This window comes from Pseudorca crassidens, chromosome X (assembly GCF_039906515.1).
Source record: "Pseudorca crassidens isolate mPseCra1 chromosome X, mPseCra1.hap1, whole genome shotgun sequence".
Classification (NCBI taxonomy): Eukaryota; Metazoa; Chordata; class Mammalia; order Artiodactyla; family Delphinidae; genus Pseudorca; species Pseudorca crassidens.
The window spans coordinates 115,134,960-115,160,892 of NC_090317.1; the positions used below are offsets into that span (position 1 = coordinate 115,134,960).

General features: G+C 39.6%; 2 protein-coding genes across 2 annotated transcripts in view; both read right to left on the reverse strand.

Annotated features, from left to right (window-relative positions):
• Positions 1 to 2,005: 2,005 nt before the first annotated feature.
• CBLL2 (Cbl proto-oncogene like 2) lies at positions 2,006 to 21,108 on the reverse strand. Its single transcript, XM_067722758.1, is given in 7 exon segments — positions 2,006 to 2,664; positions 2,667 to 2,842; positions 3,062 to 3,300; positions 3,302 to 3,349; positions 3,352 to 3,557; positions 3,560 to 3,632; positions 21,010 to 21,108. Coding segments are annotated over 7 exon segments (1,500 nt in total).
• A 731-nt stretch (positions 21,109 to 21,839) lies between these two features.
• PHEX (phosphate regulating endopeptidase X-linked) overlaps positions 21,840 to 25,933 on the reverse strand; it is a 204,981-nt gene continuing 200,887 nt past the window's right edge. Inside the window, exon 22 of the mRNA XM_067722956.1 lies at positions 21,840 to 25,140. Within this exon, the coding sequence (XP_067579057.1) occupies positions 25,038 to 25,140 (103 nt within the window). The 3' untranslated portion in view covers positions 21,840 to 25,037. The remainder of the gene's footprint in view (positions 25,141 to 25,933) is intronic.

A 25,933-nucleotide genomic window follows, 5' to 3' on the forward strand; every position in this document is an offset into this window, starting at 1 on the left:
TTTTAACAGCTCCTAAAGTCGGGCAGAAAAGGGAATCAAGTTTGGACCCGTCCAAGTACCTACAATAATACGATAGAAGCATTCACCACCACCATCTCACACTACCTCAGTCTGTACTTCTAATAGCAAAGCCTTCTCACTAGAAGTATTAGCACTGGACTCTCAAATTGCCAGGTGTGAAAATCACTTACTTTTTTTTTTAAAGTGTTAATTATTTTAGGCTGGTCAAGGTTAAAATGGCCTCATATTATTTCTAATTTCAGCTCTAAGCTCAGAGATGTGTTTGCATCTGATCAACGAAAATGAGAATTTGTTTTGCTTATATCCAACAGAATAAAATGATAAATTAGCAATAAGTTTGTCCTTTTCCAAAAAGAAATATGTTCTAAATTTATATATTATAAACTATATAATAAATCATATCCACATAATACACATTTCATATTTACATTATGCACCATTTAATGGAAGAAAAACTTCATGAGGGTTTATTCAAATGACGTATAATACACCAAGAATGTCAATTTATATGTATGAATTCTGTATAAAGTGTAAGCGGTCACCTTAGCAGAAACATAACAAGTCCCTATAATTCAAAAATTAATTCTAAAGACACCTTATAACGTGATGAAATTCATACAACTTAGTCATATTCATTCATATAATTTACTTTTCTCTTCTCTAATACAAAGTCATCTGGTAGTCTTCATTTAACTTCATGCTAAAACGTTCCAAGTTTAGAATCTTTACCAATAAAATAAACAGGCAAGAAATAATAGTTTTTTTAAATTTCAGGTTAGAGGGAAAACACTTATCACACAGTAATAAAACCCAAGCAAATGGCGAGCTGGTGACTATATGAATGCCTATCATTAAGATATTATTCAAATTCCTCCATGGCACTTAAACTGTAGTTTAAAACCCAATAAACAAGAAACCATAAGAACAGGACCAAACTCTACTACGAAATGAGGCATTGTAATAAACTAAATATTTAGGGCTGAATAGACTTTAAGACAATGAACAGAGTAGCACACACTTCATCTAAATGACACCATTTAAACAGTGCTATAATATAATGTTACTTAAGACTAACCAGTGTGGTGCATCATGTGATTCCAAGCATTCTGAAAAAAAGTAGTAACAAGTAACAACATCCCCACCAGCTTGGAGCCTACAGAATCAATTACTTTGGCCATATCTTTCCAAATGATTTAGTAATGCCTTTTAACATTACAAACATAAATCTATCACAGTACTGGAATTCTGATGCATTTTGGTGCTTCTAGGGCTGCCTAAAAATGAGAAGGCATCCACGCGAAATTCATTATACAGTTATTAAACAATAGCACAAAATCTCAGTGCCTAAAAATGTGAAATAATTCTCTACCATTTAGCTGTCTGCCTTACACTATATTCTAGATTTTTACTTCCAGGATTTTTATTGCACTTTGGGAAATCAGAGGTAAAACATGGTTTTAAAAAAACAGTATGTCAAATCATTACACTGTACACCTTAAATTTATACAGTGCTATATGTCAATTATATCTCAATAAAACTGGAAGGAAAAAACTGTGACTGTGCTTAAATTCAAATAAAAATAGCATTTTTACAACCATACTGAAATTTAATCCTTTTACACAGGTTAACAAAATATATCACAGAAAAAACCTAAACAAAAACAAAACTTTTGCAAGTGGAGCAATGCAAATTTATTTCAGGAACTCAAATTATAAAAGGTCACCTCTGAGTCAATTCACCACACTAAAGGAACAAAGTTGTTAAAATACAGATATGCTCCACTGAGCCATTTATCCACTCTATAGTATAAAACTTGAAATAAATCCTAAAGCCAAGGTTTAAAATCATTTTAAGAATCAAGATCCTAAGTGTTTTGCTATCTCTGTAAGAGGTGCTCTTCCTTCCCAAAACACAGTTTAATTGAAAAGTTGACTATATTTAAGGTTTTTGTCCTCACCAGCTCTTCAGTTCAAAATACTATTATCAATGTGAATATGGTCTGTATCTTGTCTGATCTGAGCAATGTGATCCAGAAAGTGGGGTTGGGGAAGGTGGACCCTGTGCTGGTGAAGGAGGTGAAAGTCCTTTCGACAGAGGTCACATACCAGGATTTGTTCCATCCCGTTGTATAAACGGAGGGCTCAGAATTTCTTGTTCTTCGGTGAACTGGGATAAAGAGTTAGGATTATGACGGTCAGAAGGGAATTCACTTACAGGTGGACCACCATTATGAGACAGAGGAGATTCCGGCAGAGAAGGATTTATATAGGGTGGCACCAGGGCAATAATACATCCAGGGGAAGAAGGTACTGGTGATGGATCAGAAGTCATGGGTGGAGGTGGCACTTGACTACAAACCAACTGAGGAGTACCTGAATCCTGGAGAGAATATGACATTGGATGGCTTACTGGTGGTGGAGTAGATGGGGGTAGTGCATGTGCCTCTGGAGGCATAATATAAGGGGGCAATACCACTGGCTGACTTTGATATTCAAGATGCTGGTGAGCCGGTGCTGGGGCAGGAGGTGATAGTTCTTTGGCACCAGAATTTGAGTCACCCTGAATAGGGGTGATTACTAAATTGCTGTTTTCCCTTGTTGAAATACTAACGACTTCCTGATGGAGCAAAGGAGGTGGGGTGGCGACAATTCTGCTGGAAGAGCATAAAGATCCTTGCGTGGCTGGTTACTGCGCTTGTGTGATACACACTGCACAGGAGATGGTGACATAATGCTGCGCAACTCTGGTGGAATATGGCTCATATGGTCCTGGTCTAGCAGCATTTCAGGGATTTCAGTTGTTGGTGAAGCAATACGAGGGTGAACTTTTTTTTTTTTTTTTTTTTGTGGTACGCGGGCCTCTCACTGCCGCGGCCTCTCCCGCCGCGGAGCACAGGCGCCAGACGCGCAGGCTCAGCAGCCATGGCTCACAGGCCCAGCCGCCCCGCAGCACGCGGGATCCTCCCGGACCGGGGCACGAACCCGCGCCCCCTGAATCGGCAGGCGGACTCTCAACCACTGCGCCACCAGGGAAGCCCGAGGGTGAACTTTTTTAAGCGGAGCACAGTTAACAAGTTATTTAGCTCTCTTATGGTGGTAGTTGATACGAGCTTCTAACTCTCTTTGAGACAAATAAGTTTTCCTGCACGCTTGGCCAGCGCTACACATGAAGACAGAACCTCGTGTATGCTCCACAATTCGCAGCACAGGAATACTACAGCCTGGTCATATCTTACCTCCTTTTCTTTCATATAAATTAGCACAGTCATAGCAAAAAAGCATACTTGCACGGAATTATACGCCCATAGATTTTAAAAGGCAAATCACAAATTTGTCACAGAAATGAACTGGTAAATCAAACTTTTCACCTATGATGTTTATCTTAAAGTCCTCCCAAACGCATTTAGGAAATGTTTTCTTTCTTCCCAATAGCTCACCCCCTTTACAGTCATACCGCCCTCCTCCATTACATTCAAATTCTTTTCCACCAGCAGGCGACCCACTCATAGTCCTTGGAATATGAGACACAGATTGCTTTTACTCACCTGCTTAGAAATGAGCTTTAAAGGAATTCGTCTTCGAACCTCAAGGCCACCGGATGATCCAGAGCTCTGAGCGCGTGGTGGCCCACAGTCAGCGTCAGCAGGATTCGTGTTTGGCTATTCGGCTAGGAAGGAACCCGGGCGCGGAAATCAGAGTCCGCATGCGCGGTACGAGCTTGCCCGAGCTTGCCCGAGCTTGCCCGAGATTCCCCGAGCCCAGGAGGCGAGAGTTAGGTCAGATTAGATCAGATCCCAACCCCGTCTCTGTAGCTTTGACTTCCGAGGGGTTTCTTCTCCTTTTCCCTACCCGACCTCACTACTCGGGTGAGGGAGTCAGACATAGTTTGGACAAGGGGGAAAGAGCTTCACTGTTGAGGTTGCTAAGGCTGCTCTTTATGTGCCATGAAAGTGACCTTTAACTGTGGAAAAAGAGACTGATGGGAATGGGGAAGGGGAGCGCAGCAGCCGCCAAAAGAATACGTTCCCAGCTTATTAGAGCGCTGCCTTCTGGGGCAGCTTTATTTTTATCCCACTGCATTTTTGTAACCTGCCTTAAATTGCTCAGGTGCGTGTGTGTGTGTGTACATATATGTATGTAGTCAGGCATACACACACCTCTAAGATTTCGTCATGATATAATGAATGTAAAATCAACTTTGGAGGAAGGGAGCACTGTATGTATCTTATCAAGGAAAAATCATGTAAAAAGTAGTGAACATGGTAATCTGACAGTGCTAGACATTTGCTGTTCATGCTTAGAGAATGATTTTGGGTATTTAAGCCAAATTTCCCCAGGTCTCACCTTCCCGCAAGTAGAAACTGGACCAGAAAAATAGCAACAAACGGTATTTACTTGGCTCCACCCCACCCATAATTGTGGCTCCTCTGCACCTGACGGCGGGGGGCGGTCTCTCCCGAATGTGTACACATTCACCCTTTTGGCTATGTTGACCGTCAAGTCTCCCCAGAAAACACTAAACAAGAAACACTGATCAAAGTTTTTTAGACTTACTGCAACATAGGAGAATACTACCTTAACAGAGTCTAAATAGTGTCTCAGAAGAGGGATGGCAGGATATTAGGGGCTGGGCTGGGTGATTTTAGGGCAGGTCTTGCAAGGAGAATTACGCAGATTGTATAACATGACACCTAAAGACTGGCAGGCACAGGGAATTGAGAATATTGACATGAGTATTAATGGGAAATATGTTATTCTTGTTAAGTAAACTCTTTTTTTAACATCTTTATTGGAGTATAATTGCTTTACAATGGTGTGTTAGTTTCTGCTTTATAAGAAAGTGAATCTGTTATACATATACATATGTTCCCATATCTCTTCCCTCTTGCATCTCCCTCCCTCCCACCCTCCCTATCCCACCCCTCTAGGTAGTCACAAAGCACCGAGCTGCTCTCCCTGTGCTATGCAGCTGCTTCCCACTAGCTATCTATTTTACGTTTGGTAGTGTATATATGTCCATGCCACTCTCTCACTTTGTCCCAGCTTACCCTTCCCCCTCCCCATATCCTCAAGTCCATGCTCTAGTAGGTCTGTGTCTTTATTCCCATCTTACCCCTAGGTTCTTCATGACCTTTTTTTTTTCCCTTAGATTCCATATATATGCGTTAGCATACGGTATTTGTTTTTCTCTTTCTGACTTACTTCACTCTGTATGACAGACTCTAGGTCCATCCACAGCCATAAAAAGAAACGAAAGTAAACTCTTTTGGTTGGCTCACAATGTTATCTTTCAGGAAAAAGTACTTCCTGCAACAAGTAGGTAAGTTTGCTTATTCCCAGAAGTTTTTAACATAACAGAAAACTATCCCCAGTTCAATTATCGTTTTACATGGTGACAGGGAACTATGTTGGTTTCCTTTTCCCTGGCTTGTTGGGGTGTTGCTTCTTGGCTACACCAATGGTGAAAATACAACAATGCCCAGATACCCACCAAAGGTACCAGTGCTCACTAATGCCCAAAGTTAGTGCTGCGCCAGCAAGGAAACAAGGAAACATTGAAGGTGCTGTGTAGTCTAAGAAGATAAATGGACTTCCTTGCCCTCTTTTCTTTCACTCTATTACATGGGCTACAAAGCACTTCAGATTAACACTTGCCAATGTGTTAAAGAGATTTTCCTGAAATTGCTGTTAGTTTTTACTTGCTCTTAATTATTACTCCCCTAGTAAGGACAGAGGCAGTGCTAGCTCATGGTAGCTAGTTTAAATTTGAATATACAATGCCACTCGCCTCTGACACTCTCCCCTAGTTCTGGAAATGTTTCAGTATTCCAGCAATGCTGTCTTCTCTTAGGATTCATTCACTCCCAGGAGGCAACTTCATTCCTCATGCAAATAAATTTCTTATGGGCCCATCTCCTGGAGTCTCCTAACCTGCCTAAACTCTAAAGACAACACGCTTTATTCTCTCAAACTAAGCCTCCCATTACATGTTGATTTAAATTTTAGGTAATTTGAAATTTTGTTGGCTTTTAAAAAAAGCAGTACATTTTAATAAGTCAAAGTGGTTCTTATTTACTAAGCCATGGATGTTCTGCCCCTATTGTAAGCAATAAACCAAAATTCTAAGTAAAACCTAAAATTTAGAGCATGAAGGCATATGCAAATGTTCCTGTTTTACAATTACAATGACTTGTTTGCAGGCTCTTTAAGAAGGTTGTGTGTCGGGGTGTGGGTTAGTGGTATGCATATAATTCAAAAACAATAAATATAAAGGGGTAAAAGTCTGTCAAATAAAATATCCAAATCTTATTTTCCCTTCTTCCCTGGAACTAGTGTTCTTCTGTCTAAACTGTGACATTCTCATATGACAGAATGCTGTCCTTACACATAACCCTGGGTGAAAAAAAGCCAGCTCTCTTTCCTAGTTGGCTAAATTTACTTTTGTTGCTCATTAGGTCAACTTCAAAGTGATGAACGAAAGCAGCTCCTGGGTGGAGGTTGTCTAGAAGTTAACAGGACTCAAAAGCTGAGCTTAGAATTTATTTCTAAAATAATCTGAAGTTGACCTAATGAGCAACAACCCTCAGAAGTGGGTTCCGACAGCTCTGCTTGGAGTATTTGCTTGTTTATAGCTGAGAAGCCTGACCTGAATGCCCTTAATAAATATTTTTTGGTGAAATTGTTGATAAGATAAAGGGTATTGACCCTCCATTTATCCACATCAGATATGAGAAGCTAACTTTGCCACACTAGAAAAGCTGCCTTTACAAATTGATCCTTATTTAGTGCCCTTAAACAAAAAGTTAAATGGGCTTCCATTCAGCCACCTCCTTCAGGGCAGAGAGACTCTGTCCTTCAATCTCACTGCTCTTAAAAGTTGCTAGACTTAAATTCGATTGACAAAACAGAGATTCAGTGTCTGTCTGCCTGTAACAATGATTGGATATAAAAAGGTTTGAGTTTGGAGATTTAAGAGAAATTGGACCTTTTGAAATTGCTTGGATTCATGGAGTCTTGTTAGAATTCGGCTACCTCAAAAAAATCTAAATGAGGGTGACAATGAAGAATTATGGACTGCACAATGAAGAAGTATCAACGTGCACAATTAATGCTAGGAAACAGGTTGAGACATCTCCGCTTAAGCCACATGCCATCTGGCCCAGAAGCAGTCATTCTACCAGAATGACACCAAAGGTCAGCAGGGGCTCCTGGATTTCCTTTCTCCTTTAAGGGAATCTGATCTGTCATTCCTTTGGCTCCTGTGGGCTTTAAATTCACATAATCAACATATCACTGCCAGAGACTTAGTAAGAGCTGAGGCAGTTTAAAGGTGAGTGGAGAATGATCATGTTCCCAAGCCAGATGCCTTCAGTTCTGCAAAGAAATAAAAAGTCCATCTCAGGTTCCAAAAAGTAAGGCAAACTGCCCTGTGTGAAAAAGACTTCAGCTCTTTTCCCATGTGTGCCGGTAGCTATATTTTACATCCTGGGAGGGCCAGCCATTTGCAAAAGTTTAGAGCAGTGTTTCTCAAAATGTGGTCCACAGACCCCTAGGGATTCCCAAGGCCCTTTCTGAGGGTCCTGGAGGTCAAAACTATTTCCATAATAATACTAAGATGTTATTTGCTTTTCCACTGTTTGACATTTGTCATGATGATGCAAAAGCAATGGGGGATAAAACTGCTGGCTTCTTAGCACGAAACAAGGCAGTGGTATCAAACTATCCTAGTAGTCACTGTATTTTTTACTGCCACACAGTAAAGAGAAAATGCTAGTTTCACTTAAGAATGTATGTGATGAAGCTCTAAAAAATATTAACTTTATTAAATCTCAACCCTTGAGTACACATCTTTTTCACATTTTGTGTGACAAAATGGAAAGAAAGTACACCGAAGTACTTTGGGGGCATACCAAAGTACAGTGGCTATCTCAAGGAAAAGATTTATGTCATCATCTGAGTTGGAAGGTAAACTATCGGCTTTTTTGTGTGGAACATTATTTTCATGTGAAAGAACAAGTGACAAACTATGACTATTCAAACTTGGGTATGTGGCGGACATTTTCTCAAAACTGAACAGACTTAGCCTGTCAATTCAAGAAAAACAACTGACAGTATTTGTTGCCAATTATAAAATTCAAGCTTTTGAATGAAAATTAGAATTTTGAAAATCTTGTATCTGCCACGATCCTGGCAGCTTCCCAGTACTAAAGACTTATCTGATGAGATCAGTGGTAATTAATAATGAATGTAATTTTTTGAAACTGTATAATGAAATGTGTCAACACTTGGAAGTTCTGCATAACTCAGTGAACCAATATTTTCCAAATGACCAATGGTTGGTGTTACAAAATCATACATAATTAAAAGACCCATTTAAAATCAAGACAGGAGTAGATGTTAGTGTAACAGAGTATGAAAACTTCATGGCTGTTTCAGATTCCATATTGCAACTAACCTTTAAGAAACTACCATTTGTAGGGACTTCCCTGGTGGCACAGTAGTTAAGAATCCTCCTGCCAATGCAGGGGACACGGGTTCGAGCCCTGGTCCGGGAAGATCCCATATGCCGCAGAGCAACTACTACTGAGAGCCACAACTACTGTGTCTGCGCTCTAGAGCCTGCAAGCTACAACTACTGAAGCCCGCACACCTAGAGCCTGTGTTCCACAACAAGAGAAGCCACCGCAATGAGAAGCCCGCACACCACAATGAAGAGTAGCCCCCGCTCGCCACAACTAGAGAAAGCCCGCGCACAGCAACGAAGACCCAGTGCAACCAAGATAAATAAATAAATTTATAAAAAGAAAAGAAACTACCATTTGTTGAGTTTGGTTTCATTTCAAAGAATATTCACAATTATCTGAAAGGCTATTCTAATACTCCTCCCTTTTCCAACAATACATCTGTATGAACCTAGATTTTCTTCTTTAATTTCACCAAAACCAAATATCACAAAAATTGAACTCAGAAGCAGATGTAAGAATACAGCTGCCTTCTATTAAACTAGACATTAAAGAGATTTGTAAAAATTTAAAACAATGCCACTCTTCTCAGTGACTTTTTTTTCTTTTGGAAAATATATTTTTCATAAGAATGTATAATTTATATTAGTGTGTAATGGCTTATTATTATTTTTAAATAAAATAATAAATATTTTAAGTTTCTCGATATTCCACATAAACAAAGGCTCTTTGAGGTCCTCAATAATATTTAAGAGGGGAAGGGAGTCCTGAGAGTAAAATGTTTAAGAACTGCTTCTCTAGGTGATCTTTAATGCTCTTTCACCTTTCCTCTGAGAGACACTGCCTTCCCCACATTCACTCCCCCAAACTCAGTCCCATCCAAATCAAATTGCCCAGAAGGTCCCAGAACTTCCTCACCTTCAAAATTAACTGACGGTGACAAGGAGAAGGGAAAGAATGATCAGGATCACTTAAACTCCAAGCATTGTGCCATGCACCTAATATATGGTATCTCGTCTAATCCTCACAACAGCCCTGTGAGATAATAATGATGACGTAACCAAATAATGGGGCAGCAGGGCACAGGGGACCCGATCTTACTGTTAGGGTCAGCAAAACCACATTTTCACTAAGAATCATCTATAGACCAAATAAATAAAAACATCTTACAAATACCACACTACTTATTTTCAAATACATGTGGGTGTTACTATACCCAAAATTCCATTGTAAAGCATCACCAAATGCACAAAAGCTTTGATCATTGTTTTTTTAAAAATTTCAATGAATCAGGACATCAATGTGGGAGATAAAAAATTTTTTGACAATGAAAAGGGAACAAAGTGATCCTCACCTTTGAAAAATACTGAGAATCACTGCATTGTAGCACTATAACTACACTGAATCCACAGCAAAATCCCAACCTTCAGGACAATGCTAAGCTGTTTAGAGTGATATCCTTACCACTAAAAGCCCACTTTTGCCATCAAAGTACTTAAAACTCTAGACAGGGAAGTCAATACACACATATGAAAGGCCAGCTAACAGCCTGGTACCATACAGGGTTGGATGAGGGAAATGGACACGAAGTGCTATAAGAATTCTGGGGACGTAGAGAACTTCTGGCCAAGATGATCTTGGATGAACTAAGACTAGATCTGCATCCTTAAAGATAGAATTTAAATGGGCATAGAAGACAGTGACTAGGGAACCACATGGACAAAGACAGATGTGGAAAGCAGATGTGTTCAAGGGCAATACGCTTGACTCAATCGAGGGCTCACATACGGAAGAGATGGGAGATACAGTTGGGAAAGGGCGTTTAGGACCAAATGTTGAAGGGTCTGGATGGAATACTGAGGAGTATAAACTTATCCCTCGAGGCAATTCAAAATCATCAAATAAAGATATAAAAGAAAGGGAACAGAGCATAGTGTAGGTTGGCAAACTGGGACAGGAGTCAGACAGTCCTATGAGGAAGCAATTCACAGTTCAGGACTGAGGTTGTTCAGGTCTGAGTGGGAAATAGAGACCAAAAGAAACAAGTATGTGGGAGACGCCGAAAGGCCAGAGTTTGGCGACTAACTTAATGGGACTAACTGGCAATGGAGAGGAGGCAAAGGGAAATGACTCCAAGTTTTCAAGCCCAAAAGACTATCGCATGATCCAATTAGGAAGGAACCATTTGGCATGGACCACATCTGCTTCGTCAACATCCTCGTAAGTTTGGCCCTGGTCCACCAGAGGGTCTGAGGCCTATGTTTAGTGACATGGAGGAATTTTGTCTTGGTCTGAAAAGGTAATCAGAACAGTATCCTGAACTCACTACTGATCAATTCTTCAATCGTTTGGGAGATATCCTCCCCTCCCCACCCCATGACAGTTAAGACTTGAATTTTAAGGCTGCAGCTACCCACTCACTACCCCAGCCCACGTCCAGGCTGCTCCCCTCACTGAGCAATCCTGCTGGATTTTCCCTGGGTTTTTGGATCAGCAATACCTTTGGACTTGGCTTTGTTTTTTGAGGATGCTACCTCGGATTGGGGGCCTTGATTTTGTACTGACATCTGGGTTTTCTGATCCATGACTCAATTGTACTCCACAGCTGCGGGTAAGAGGCACCTGCCTTGACTTTCTCTGTTGCTCCCCCGGACTCTGTTTAACTCTACCTTTTCCCCATCGATTGGAGAGCAAGGTCAACTGGGCTTTTTGCATAGCAGGAGGTCCAGTTCTGAAAAGTGCTTGGCAATAGTGAAAAGGAAAGGGATCGAAGAAATAACAAGAAGGAGAAAGACAAGAAAAAGCTAAAGATGAACATTTTCAGTCTGGAGAAGGGGAAGGAGGTTGGCCTGATGATGAGCTAATTGTCTTCAGGTACAGAAAGGGCTCTCTCTGTTGGAGAAAGGAAGCCTGGCTGTCCTCCCATCCAGCCAAGGGCAGACCAAGGGCTTAGTTACAGCGCAGGGGATTTACAGAAGATAAAAACATTTCTTGGACAAATACAGAAATGGGTTTCAGAGGGGTTTGTGTAATTACCTTTGCAGGAGATGGCTAAGAATAGCATAGCTCCTCTGGCAGCCGGAAGGTGAAGAGGTGTTATGTGGACAAGCAGAAGGTGAACTTGGGGCTTTTCTTGCCACCCCTTCCATAACTCTCCCTCTTCCTTTACTGCAGGAATAGAAATTTCTGCACTCTGTCAGGCACCCTTGGAAGAGCTCTGAACCTTCCTCCAGAGGAAAAGCACTTGGCCAATTCCTGATATTTTTAGAATAAAATCAGCAAGCAAAGCTGTTGTCCCAGTGGTCACCAGAGCACTGTAGTGGTGATGATTCCAAAAGCCATACAGGCAATTTCTGACGAAATGATATCAAAGGCAGACTAAAAATTGTTTCTTTAACTGAAGGGTTGCATGACTGGTTTTTAATTAGAATGGATTAATACAGTGTTCCCGTTTATAAAAACCAAAATTGAAAGGAAGGAATTGCAATGAGGTAATTAAAGTAAGGAAAATAGCCTCCAGATCCTCTCCCACCCAAATATTATGCTTAAAAAGACAGAGAAAATTAAATAAAACTTTGTTATTCTTTATATACCTAGATAATCTCTGTATCTAATATCTCAAGGGTATTACATAGTTGTATAAGTTCCTAGTGTGTATATATGTTTGTGTGTATATATACATGTGTACGTTTATTCATATGTGTATACATATTTTTGTACCTATATAATCATATAAACACATGCACAAATTGTTTTTTGTTTACAATAGTATATGACAATATATATAGGTACCGCTTCTTTTCTATTTCCAGAAGGGCATTAACACAGGGCTTCTCAGATAAATTACCATTTCCCTTTCGACTGGCTTATTTGGCAAAATCAAGAAGTTTGTGTGCTAGTGCACAAGATGACCTACCTGATCCTCCACTGAAAAAATACGACATGTTTCATTGAGCCTTCATTCTAAGAAGCAATGGTAAGTAGCTGGTAAGCTTTCTCTTCCTTGTCACGGCAACATCCTTTGACCTATGTAACTGTAGGAAGGTGTTAAAGGGGGAAAAAAAGACAGGAAGAAGGCTGTATGTGTTTCACCATTTACTGAATGAAAGGTTTTACCTTTTTATGTATGTAGCACCACGCCTACATATCAACTCCAAACCCATCAATTTACCAAGTCCCGTCAGAACAATTCTGTCTCAAGAGCTCTCATATCTATCCCTACGTCTCCATCCCATGCCACCAGCATGTCATATCTCCCTTCGATTACTGCAGTGGCCTCGTAACTGGTCCCCCAGGCTTCAGTCTTATCCCTCTCCGAGTGTTCTCCACACCATCACCAGCTTACTCTTCATTAACCAGAAATCTATTTGTGTCAATGGTTTGATTTAAATTGTTCAGTGGCTCCCAGACGCCTACAGGATCAAGTCCAGACTCAGCAGCATAGTCCTTCAAGGCCTTTCTCCATCTGGCCTCTGCCAAACTATCTTGCCTAACACCAACCCCTCCTCAGCCACTCTTCAAGCTCCAGCTCTAATAAGCCATTTCCAGCCCCTCCCAACAGGTTTTTTCCCCTTCATCTTGTTTTCCAGAAGCCTGGCCTTTCTGCCTGGAACTCTCTGCTCTCTGTTAGCTCCCCTGGCTGTCTCCAATGGATGCTACAAAACTCAGGTCCAGCTTCATCTCTTCCAAGAGACCCCCACACCCAGTCTTGTCTCTTATGTATATTCCCATGACAACTGCAGGATTGCCCAAGAGTACCAGCAAAGCAAGAACTCAAAAAACAAGCAGAGAAAAGATTTTGGAAAGAATCTGATATTCATTATTTCCCTCAAAAAGCATCAAAGTAGTTATGGGGAAAAAAATCAGAACTTACATGGACTTCCTTGTATTTATTTTACTGTTATTTAAAACACTTTATAGTGAAATATACATATATAAAAGTGTACAAATGGTTAACGTAAATAGCTTCCAGATCAAGAAACCTAATATTACCAGTAGCTCAAGAGCCCCCTTGTGGGACCTTCCAGTCACTAACACTGAAAGGGCAACCATTCCCCTGACTTCTAATAGCACAGATTAGTTTTACATATTTTTGTTTCATATAAATAGAATCATAAAATTCAGCTTCTTTCATTCAATATCATGCTTGTGATAAACATATGTATGTAGCTGTAGTTTCACTGTTATTGTAGACTAATATTCAAGTATTTACTCTACTCTACTGTTGATGGGCATCTCAGTAGTTTCCAGTTTTGAACTACTACAAATACTGGTGCTTCTATGAACATCTTCTACAATGTCTTCTGATTAACATATGTGTGAATTTCTGTTGGGTAAACATTAGGTTGAACAATATGAAATTGCCAATATTCAACCATTTTCGACCTACTAAGATGGCAACTTATTACTACCTAGAAGTGGAATTGCTGGGTCATCGGTTACACGCATATTTACCTTTAGAAGATTCTGGCCTAATAGTTTTCTACAGTGGCCATACCGATTTATAATCTCATCAGCATTATATGAGAGTTCTGTTTGTCTAAATCCATTTTTATTTTAGCCATTCTGCAGGGAGGGGTATACAAATGAGTCACATTATGGTTTCAATGATTAGTGAAGTTTAAGCACTTTTTCATATATTTGTTGGCAATTCAGATATCCTCTTCTGTGAACAAGTGCAAGTCATCTGACCAATTTCCTATTGAGTTGTCTGCCTTATTAATTTATTATTATTTAGATTTCACAGCTGAGGACATTGTAATTCTTTCATTGCTTAGCTCTAGAAATGTTTTTATCCAGTCCTATGCCCAAAGAACCCTGCATTCAACTCTGTTCTATGATATACTACACTGCTGAAACTGTTATTTACATATCTACTTTTCCTTATGAATTGTTAAGTAATTTTTAAATCACTAAATAATTAGCAGTTAGAGCTCTTATTCATCATTGTATTCCAAGCCCTAGAATAATATCTAGCAAGTGGTTCAATAAATATTTGTTCAGTTAACTGATATGCATTTAACATAGTATTCTTCCTAAATTTGTATTAACTATCTTTATACTCCTTTGTCTAAAGCTTATTCCAACAAGGCAAACCATGTAAAGTAGAGCACTCTGCCCTTTCTCCACTACTTGACAAAAGAACACTATTGCTGTATGCCTGAAACACAACACTGTAAATCAACTATACTCCAATAAAAAATTTTTTAAATAAAATTTTTTAAAAGTTTCTAGCATTGAAAAAAAGAATACTAGTTGCAAAAGTACAAAACAATGATCAGAGCATAGAAATAGAACTTTTCTGTTTCAATTAATGACTAAAAATAATAAGCAATAAAAATCTCATATAATTGAAAAGAAAAAAACAAGATCTTAATAGCTTAAAGGGCAAAAGGCATTGATGTGCAAGTAATTTACATCAAGAGAAGTAAAAACCAAAAAGCTAATTACTAAAATTAAACAACCAGTCACACTTTTATATATTTAATAGATGTAAAGTATTAGTAAAGTTGAAATTAATAACATGTAGAACTTATCAGGTTTTACTAAATGTGGCACCTTCTTATACTGTTCTTCATTATGCTTGTTATTACAGTTTTTGGCTTACACATCTACTTCCTCCAGTATACCATAACTTTCTTATGGACAGGACCCTTTCCTGCTCCAGTTCCGTTGTAAAATGAAGTATGTACCCTCATATATACAACCGTGCTAAAAAGCAATTATGTCAGTATATTTCAAAAGCTTAAACATGCCCCCTTTGGTCAAGTAAATTCACTCTCAAGTATTTATTCTAAAGGAAACAATCAAGAGGAAAGAAAAAAACTCTACACATTAAGACACTTATCTCTGTATTGTTTACAATAGTTACAAATGAAATCAATAATAAACTTCTAACAATAAAGAAATGATTGAATAAAATGTCACAGAAACGCTAAAGAATATTATGCTGCCATTAAAATGGAAGATTATTAAATACCATGGATGCATGCCAATACTATTAAATGAAAAAATATCATGCAAAATCATATAATGCTCTAAGATTATACCATATAATCATGCATGGATCCAGGGAGCAACATAGAAAACGACAAATGAAAAAGAAATACTTGGAAAGTTTAAGGTTCCGGACCATAAAAGAGTTTCTTTTTTAAATGTCGTTACTGTGCATTCGTTCATTACCTCCCCAGCTACTCTCCTAGACACAGTCACTATGATCTCTCACCTGGATGAGTGCCACAGCCTCTGACTGGTCTTCCTACTTCTTCCCTTGTTCACCCACAGTCTACTCTCAACACAGCCAGAATCGTCCTGGAAATCAGGAGGCAGATCTTGTCACTTTTCCGCTCAAAAGTCTCCAATGTCTTCCCATCTCACAGAGTGAAAACAAGAATTCTTACAATGGTCTACATGACCGTCAACTATCGGAATGCCACTTTGCATTCTCACATGACCTTGTCCCGCACTCTTCCTTGCCTCACTAGCCTCCTTGCTCTTCCTCAACATCCTAGGGACACTCCTACCTGAATACTGGAAAGTTTTATTTTATGCAGAAGCCAATCCTAGGTTTTTTTCCGTTATTTTAATAAAACAAGCACGCGTAAGCATTTGGTATTTCCCATTTCTCCTAAAGCCATATAACTTAGTCTTTGGACAATTCAGTTGGAAGGAACGTATCTCTGTCTACCTTCCAGAGTTGCCTGTGAATGCGTCTAGGAGAATGCTAGGGTGGATTTGTCATGAATGCTCCAGAAGAAATTTTTACTTATCAACAGGGGCCAAGAAAGATGAGGAGGGGAGGGAAAAGAACACTGGTAACTGTGGTTAGATCTAGGGAGGTGTAAGCTAGGTGAGGGGACGGACTCTAAAGTAAAGGGCCCTAACTTCAACAGGCTTATACGAAAGACACGCAAAACTATTTCAGGCAAAGCTGTAAAGTCTCTGAGACTGAGAAGAGAGGAAAAAGCTTAGTAAATTGGAGAAACAAAAAGAAGACCTGTGTAACTAGGAAAAAATGCAACGGAGACACGGCAATGGAAAAGTGGAGAGCCAGGTTATGCAGGGCCTTTAGGTCAGGGTAAGTTGTTGGGATTTATTGTAACTGCAATGGAAAGATCACTGAAGGGTTTTAAAACATTGGAATGACAATTCTGTTATTATGATATTGCTTGTGAACTCTGGGGTTAAAGTCACCAAAGTCCTGGATTAATCAAAATCCAGTATGACAGCTAGCATTCTGCCTCATGTATTGTAGGCAGATCTTAAATGACAGTCGATTTTTCTTCTTATTCTATAGCAAATATTACTTCGTACATATCACCAGCATACCTAGGTGAGGGAGTACCTTCGTTATTACTCGTGTTTGTAGTTTTAACATGCTGAATGCTTTAAGATGGTTTTTATTCAATGCTTACAATAAAATTGAGGCACTCAGCTTTCAGTTCCTAAAGAACCATTTATGCTTTAAAAGGCTTTTGATTGATTTCCTCCCAACAAGCTATGTGCACTAACTCAAACTCAATCTGCGCCGGAGCCTGTTGTGTGTGTGCAGATGAGAGTTGAAATGTGAATCTCCAAGGACTGTGCTTGGCCCTTGTTGATAAGTAAAAATTTCCTCTGGAGCTTTCGTAACAAATCCAACCTAGCATTCTCCTAGACACATTCCCAGGCAACTCTGGAAGGTGGACAGAGATACATTCCTTTCACCTCAAACGAATTCTCCAAAGACTAAGTTATATGGCTTTAGGAGAAATGGAAAATACCAAATGCTCATGCATGCTTGTTTTATTAAAATAACTAAGAAAAAATAGGATTGGCTTCTGCATAAAATGAAGCCTCCAAATATTCAGCAGTTTAAAGGAAGCTTTAGACTCTTTAGTTACAGATATTGGTGGGTGAAGGCAATAATTCAGTAGAACTGTATCTATAGCAGCATTTCTTTTAAAAATAATAATTTTTTGGTACATTTTCCCTTTAGAAAACAAAACATAGACTTCCAGTTACTCAGATATGGATCTACTTTCCCTCTCACAAAAAGGATACTAAAAATATTAAAAAGGCCACATGGGCAAAAATAATAGACCCCCTACTAGAAGCAAGCTGAAGTGCCCTGCAGACTACCAGAAGGCCTCAGGCCTTGGAAGCTGTAGGTAACAGTGAATGTCAGTAGGCATGATGGGGTTACGAACAAGGTGATTGCTTTAAAGTCTTTAACTTTCACAGGCTCTCAACTACCCACAAGCAGAGTCACAAAGGTTTTCTCTGGAGAAAGTGACCTGGAGACAATCTGGTTTCAGAAGACCTGAACACAGAGGGCACAGGCAATCACAGGGCTGAACACAGGTAAACTGAGGGGGAGTCTACCAACTAAACTGAGACACCCCAGCCCAGAAATCTAGGACTTGGGGTCCCCACAGCTATATGTTTGCCTAAGGGAGCACATGGATAAAAATGGATTCAAATCTGGCCCTGTTGCTTGCTAGCTAAATAATCATGGGCAAGTTGTTCATCTCTCCAAGCCTTTGTTCCCTTACCTATAAGTGGGGATAACTATAGATGTCTGAGTTATCCTAATGACTAAATTAGATAATATACATAAAACATCTAGTGGATGTCGGGCAGATGGTTCATGCTTACTAAATGGTAGCCAGCATTATCAGTGAAGAGCAGCTTCTGGAGAGCTTTCTGAAGGACTCAAGATGGAACTATCATCAGGTACAAACACCTGTAAACTGACTCCTTCACTTCTTTTCTAACAGATGACTACAGAACACAGCCTGAAATCTTCAATAATTCACAGGTCAAAAGCAGGTTTGGAACGTTGGTCCAACTGCCCAGTAGAGCATTAGAGAATGGGCTTTGAAATCAGACAAAAATGACTTTATTCCTGGCTCCTCCAATTACAAATGTGGTCTTGGCGAGTCACACAAGTATTCCACAGCTGTGAAGTGGAAACAGTAACAAGTATCTGCAAGGTTGTTGTGAGGACTTGCTATAAGGCATGCAAGACCCTAGTGGAGTGCCTACGACATGGTAGGTGTCAAGAAATGTTTGCTGTTTTCATCGTGATCATTTTTTAGGCAAAAAAACAATCATTTATAAATGCCTGGACAATCTTGGAATAAATTTTCTCTGGGTTATTTTCTTCATTCATCAAATGTCACTGGGGTTGGAGAGTCATGTGACCGTTACCAGTATACAGATTCCACTGACTTCTATTCTAACTCAGTTTGGAAATAGATAGAGTTCAGTTCTAAATGGTAAACTGTACTGCTCTTTTCGCTTAGGACATATGCAGACATTTCAGCCTAACTGGCAGCATAAGTGATACCTAATATTTTAGGTAGCTTTTACATTGGGCATTTTAACTTAATCACTTAGTGCTTCTTCCTCTGTAAAGTGGCATCTCAAGCCAGCATTAATTCTAACAGTACTTTTGTGGCTTGTACATGGACACTCATCTTTGTTTCTTGGACTCTGAGCCTCGATTTTTCTTTTAAGTGGAGAAAGCATAAAACATGAATATAAAGAATAGCATTTCTCATCTCTAATCAATGGAGAAGTAAAAATAATTTTCTTTTTTTTTTTAAAGGTCTTTTTTTTTTCTTTTGGCTGCCCCACATGGCTTGTGGGACGGACTTTAGTTCCCCGACCAGGGATTGAAATCAGGCCCTCAGCAGTGAGAGCGCAGAGTCCTAACCACTGGACTGCCAGGGAATTCCCATAATTTTCATATAAATCCTCTAAAAATCCTAGAAGACATAGCACATGTTATTTCATAAAAAATATTTTATTGGGCTTCCCTGGTGGTGCAGTCGTTGAGAGTCTGCCTGCCAATGCAGGGGACGCGGGTTCGTGCCCCGGTCCGGGAAGATCCCACATGCCGCGGAGTGGCTGGGCCCGTGAGCCATGGCCGCTGAGGCTGCGTGTCCAGAGCCTGTGCTCCGCAACGGGAGAGGTCACAACAGTGAGGGGCCCGCGTACCGCAAAAAAAAAAAAAAAAAATTATTTCCCCTCTCAATGGGATATATTTTAAAAGCTTAGAACGTATTGTAAATCCATGGCATAGCCACATAATCTTATATTCAGTTACCTTCCTAATTGAGACAAGCAACAAAACAAAATATACATTCAAATGAAACATGCAGCTAAACCATTTATAAATAATTAAAGTTATAGATGAGGTTTTCTTTCACTGATCACAAATTATGGTAATGCTTTTGTGGTGCTCATTTCCGGGCTCACTTTGGTGTGTTTATTAAAGCACAGTATTGTCAGATCACAGGGAATATCTCATTTTCATATTTCCAATTCTAAAGGGGATTAAATTATCCAATTAAACTGTTAATTAAAAAGACTCCTACAGAATAAACTCCAGGTTACCAGTGGCATTTAAAATTTTCATTGTGCTGTGCTCAAAAGCAATTTCCTAAATTCAGAAGAGCCCCAAGTTACTGGCCGGTATTTTACTTTAGAAGGTGTGGCTGGTATCGCTAGGTAATAGCCAAACCCATTTCCTCTTCTTTCTGGGCACACAGCTAGACTATATATCCCAGCCTCCTCTGCAGTTAGGTTTGGCCATATGACTGAGCTCTAGCCAATGGAATATGAGCAGAAGTGACGTAGATAACTCCTTGGACTAGACCAAACCTTCCACTCAATATCTTCCATAACCTCTTCCCCTCCACCAGCTTCTTGTAGGTAAGCATGTATTCAATAGCATTGAAAATGGCAGAATCACAATATGGAAGGAACCTTGGTCCCTAAATCACCAACTGTAGGAGAGAAGCTCACTGATCATTAATACCCATTTTGTATGTAATGAAAACAATAAATTAACTTAAATTAGGTTAAACCATTGAGATGATCTGTTTCAACATCTAGTGCGATCTTAATTAACAAAGAAAGCAACTGAACTTGAGGGACATGCAAAAACCTTAAACCTAATTGGAAACATCAGACTCCTTCAAATATTGATCAGGTCCACTAAGATATATATCTAAAAACTGAGGCACACTGAATACCTCATAAAGTCTATCAAACAGACCATAGCAAGAGAGGTTCTAGACTTCTTGCCTCCATTACCCCAAAGCCTCTCCTTCCTGTCCACGCCTCAGAGATCACTCATAAACTCTGTCATTTCTATACATCCTTCCTTCTGCCACTACCCTACAGACAAAAATTCTTATTTCAAGGATCAGCTCAGAAACTGGAGTAGACGCTCTAAGAGGGGCACTAACAGGCCATACTCAAACACTTACTACCTACCAGCTCCACAGTCTGTCTGATGTCTATCACCTGTACATGGACACCATGGCACACCTGCTACAAACGAGTACTTTTCCACATCTCAGAACATATCAGTGTCAGAAAGATGTTTAAAATAATCAACAGGGGACTCTACTTGCACTGCCAAACTAATCCCAAAATGCCCCCCAGAGAACTTAGTATGAATTCTATGATATGCCTCTGGATTTGTCTAGACCCAGGCAAAGCAGTCAGGCTTTCACTGTCCTGCACCACTCACTCGTTGTCCAAAGGTGGCCAGGAAATATAAACTCCAGGCACTTCCAGTTCTCTGGAAGTACACGGGGCACAGAGGCTCCAGTAGTATGAGGGCAGCCATCCTAGAGATCTACAGCCAATGAGGAAGAAAAGCACACAGAAGGTGAGGTTAGGTGCCTGGTAAAAGGGCTGGGATCTGGGCAGAGAGAACTCCGACAGCATCCACCGGAGGAGAATTGAATAATTCCTTCTCTGTGCACCAAACCACAACCTGATGTCCTTGCATTTCATCACACTTGTCATGAAATAGGGTGACTGTAGCAGTTTACGTATCTGTTTCCCATGTTAGACCAGACTGCATGTGGTCTGCCTAAATACAGCTAGTTCAGTGATTTAAATATAATGGTGCTCAGTTACTGTGTACTGAATAAGTGACCATAAATCGACTTGATTGTTAAAGAAAGGTGATAGCACATAGAGATTCTTTGGTTCGACAGTAACTGTAATGTTCATTGTTACTTTTGCAAGACCAGCCGTACCATGGTTGATAATTTCCTCAGAAACCTCTCTTTTCCTCAATAGGAATATTATTGCACAAGCAATAAACCACATCTCTTATATTCTGGAAGAAAATACAATGACCACCTCGCAAATCTCTCATTGTCTACAGAGAAAGTTACTGCATTCAAATCCCACTTTCCTAAACCAAGAAACCTAGCCCTCTACAGTGCTTTGTGTACTTCTTAGGCAAATATTGTCTAAAACGGAACAGAGTATGTTAATCAATGTAACAGGTTTCAATATTATTTTTAAAAAGAGAGGAAACAATATCTTCAACTTTTTATTGTCCTTAAAATGATTGCTCACATTGTTTCACAAGTAGGGGAAGAAAATACAATGACCATTTAGATAAGAAATGCATAATCCAAGAACACCTTTCTTCAAACCAGTGGGGCACTGCCACTGGCAATGAGAATGTTGTTGCTTGAAATAATCATATATTCTTCCATAATTTAATATGCAACTGAGACATTATGTTAAAAATATCAAGGAAGAAGCCTATCAAATGCTAAGTGATTACAGAAATACTGATGGAATAAATGTATTCAGAAATAGGGTAATCTACGGGATGAAGGTTAACGCAAAGGTCAGCAGCCCAAAGAACAAAGGCTCTGCCTTTCCTGACTCTGGGATACTTGAGAAGCAATTTCAAACCTCTCCACTGCTCTGGCACAAGCACAACCAGTGTGGCAAGCCATAGTTCCTAGTTGCTTCTTACTGATGCTCCAAGGCTAAATTAGATAAAATTTATGTGCTGTGCTTTAAGCTCCACTGAGGAAAGGCACTGAATAAACTTAAGGATAATTTACGAATCCTGAGCTTGCAGTAATCACTTCCAAGTCCATCTCATAAAAGGAAAAAAAAAATGGAAATAGGAGGCCAATGCTATGTGGTTGGTAAAAAGCTCAGGAAACTTTGCGCAATGATGATAAGCCCAAACAAGATCATTTTATATACATAAGACCCTTGACTAATCCAGGAGACTTTCCCCAAAAAAACTAATTCCTTCCATTGCCCAGACGATAGTTCACTGGCAGAGCATCTGGTATATGAATCAGAGAAGTTTGGTCTGGCAGTCCTAGTCTGAGATCCAATATCTAATTTCCTTTTAATTTAGCATAATTATTTTTGTAAAACTTTATGGCCCTACTCCAGTGGATGTGCTTGGCAAGGACTGCCAAAATCCTGTGTTCTCTTCAGAGTCACATTCTTAGGCCAGCTTCTCCCTACTTTTTCTCTCTCCCTTCCAGTTGCATTTTACCTTCCTCCCTCTACCACTTAATCAGTGTCTGATTCTTTTATGCTAATCTGTATTGAAGAGAAGGGACAATAAGAATGTACTCTGAAAATTTAAACATGAGCATGTATTTGGAAATTCAATCTACTAGAATATTGTTCCAGTTAGTAGTGATGATTTGGGCTTCTGTGAGTTTGTTGTAATAACAGCCATCCTATCTACAGCTTTCAGTATAGTTGAGTTACATCAGGTAAAGTTAGTCAGGACAAAGTAGCCACATCATTCAGAAACTGTGAGGGCCCCAACTGTTCACCAACCAGTTTTCCTAAACCATTAAGTGACTGAACGAGTCCCATTTCCAAACTCATAATTCTATGCTTTTATCAAACACTTTCTCTGACCTGCAGGAATGTGTTTATTTGGAATTTAAAAAGAGAAATCTAGAAGGAAAATGCTATTCATGTAAGCCTTAAAAATCTCAGCTGATTTTAAATGTCCAGATACAGGAAAAAAACAAGGAGAATCTTCTAAGTCTAAACCAAATCAGAATGATTCCTCTGGAGAAAAGACACAGTAACTGCTTGTTTTCAAAATACAAAGTAAGGTCACATTAAGCCATGGTTAAGGAGGAAAAGGTAGCCGCTCTTCAGGAGTCTGTCTATTCAGAGAGCGGGAAGTCAAGGGGAAAATCACTCTCCTCTGACTAACGCAGTGGAATTGTTTTCCTCATGATGGTGCCCCTGCATTTTTCTCCCTTCTTAAGTTCCCATGGTTACAAAAGGACATGGCACACACTTTTATATATATATATATATTTTTTTAAATGACAAATCCCAGGGATGTAAAGTGGCTTCCTCTGGTTAGCCTGAATTTGTCATTTTGCTTCCGAGATTTTCCTATTGGCCTACTTAACCTAGAACCACATGTACAAGGAATAATGTGAAGGGGGGATGGCTATTTTAAGAAACCGAAAATGCCAGGTAACCACTTTAAGGCCATTACAATTTTATCCTACACACACGCTGAACACACACTTGAAAAGTGTGAGAGCTTGAAAAGACAGAGCTCTGAGGATCAAAAACGTAATACTGCTCTTTCTTACAGACTCTTTAGAAGAAGACTTGAAGAGTAAAAATTATGTTTCTTTAGACTATGAAGGGAATTTTCAATTCAATCAACAGATTCTAAAATGTCTTTAATCAAGAAATTTTTCAAAAAGGTTCTTTAAAAGAGAGGTAACTTTAACTGAGCCACTGTGCGCCCTCCTCAGTGTGGGGTTTGTCTCTTTGCACTAAAGGAGAAGGAAAGCCATACATTCCTAAAGGGGAATCAGAAAATCATTTTCTCGATGCCTACTCATTTCAGAAACAGGAGAATGCACATATATGAGGATAACAAGACAATCAGGAACTGGACTGAAGAGAAGTATCCAGCAGATGACATAATCTCCAAGGTTTGGGCAGACTAGATCAAATTTTGGAGATGTCATTTCTTAGTGTCCCCACTGTTGCGTGACTAGGTGTTTTGGCTTCTTCTGGGACTTACAGATACAACCTTGTCTTTCTATTTGACGAACTCAAACCTTTACCAAGCAGCCTTTCTGCCAGCTTTGCTCATGCTGACTTGAACAGGGCAATAAGCTACACCAGATACAAGCTGTGAGGCACGTTTTCATGCCAACAGACTCCAAAGCTGAAGGCAAGAACTTCATCAAATATTGTAAAATGAGAATTCAACATATTTCTAATCTAACTACCTTAGAGTTAATCAACGCTATGTAATGACGATGTGTGAAATCTCACAGTGCGCTCCACAGTGCAGAAAGACCTCCCAGGTATCCTCGCACATGTCCACATCACTGAGGGTTGCAAGTGTAATAGGCTGAATTTTCTTCTGGATACGTTCTACTTAGGGCCCCTGCAAAGCTGTAGATTAAAATGATATGGACCACTTAGCTGTGGCTTACACACTAAAATGGACAACAGCAACAATTCAGCAGACAGCATTTTAACAAAAGCAGCCTAGGGACTTATTTTTGTTGGTTTGGTTTTCTATAGAAACATACTTGATTCGATTTTTTGCATTCCATTTTTTTAAGCCTTACAACTCTGAATAGATACTGTTTCGATCTAAGCAATACCCAAGTAATGAAGATGCATCAAAAATAAACAACCTCAGGGGAACACAGGCCTAAAGCAGTAGGTGATGAGCACTGCACAACTCTCTCAGGATGGCATAAACCAACAGTCCAGCTACCAGAGTCGGCAGGAGTCCGTGCCTCTGTTCATCGTGGAATTGGATGGACAGTTAAAAGCCTTCTGGAATTCTTCAAAGTTGCTAACTGCACCATTGACCCTGAAAAAGATATGTCAAAGTCCATGTCATTTAATTCTTACAAATCAACAGGTTCTGGATAAAACTGTATCATTATATTGCTTGATATGATGTTGCATTCATTTAATCTGTTTACAGGGAGATAACTGAAGCCCAAAATGGTTAAGTAAATTTCCAAAGAAATTAACAGAGCCGAGACTAGAACCAGACAAATGCTATTAATCTTCCAAATATCTTCAAATTTCTATAAACTGTAGGATCTACAATTCCTATAAATTGTATATAGGGTCGTACATTCCTATAAATTCACAAATTCCTACAAACTAGAAGATTTACCAATACTTAGCTTTTCTAACTATTTTTTAATTTAGCTTTTTAAGGAAGATATAACTGATAGAGAGTATACGCATTTAAAATGTAAAGCTCATTTAGTTCACATGAATACACCCATGTTACTACCACCCAGATCAAGACATGGGATATTTCCAGCACCTAGAAGGCTCCCTTGTGTGCCCTAACAGTAGCACCTCCAAGCATAACTACTAGTCTGACCATAGATTAGTTCTGCCTGTTTTTTTTTTTTTTTTTTTTTTTTAATTTATTTTTATTTTTTGGCTGTGTTGGGTCTTCGTTTCTGTGCAAGGGATTTCTGTAGTTGCGGTGAGCGGGGGCCACTCTTCATCGCGGTGCGCAGGCCTCTCACTGTCGCGGCCTCCCTTGTTGCGGAGCACAGGCTCCAGACGCGCAGGCTCAGTAGTTGTGGCTCACGGGCCCAGTTGCTCCGTGGCATGTGGGATCTTCCCAGACCAGGGCT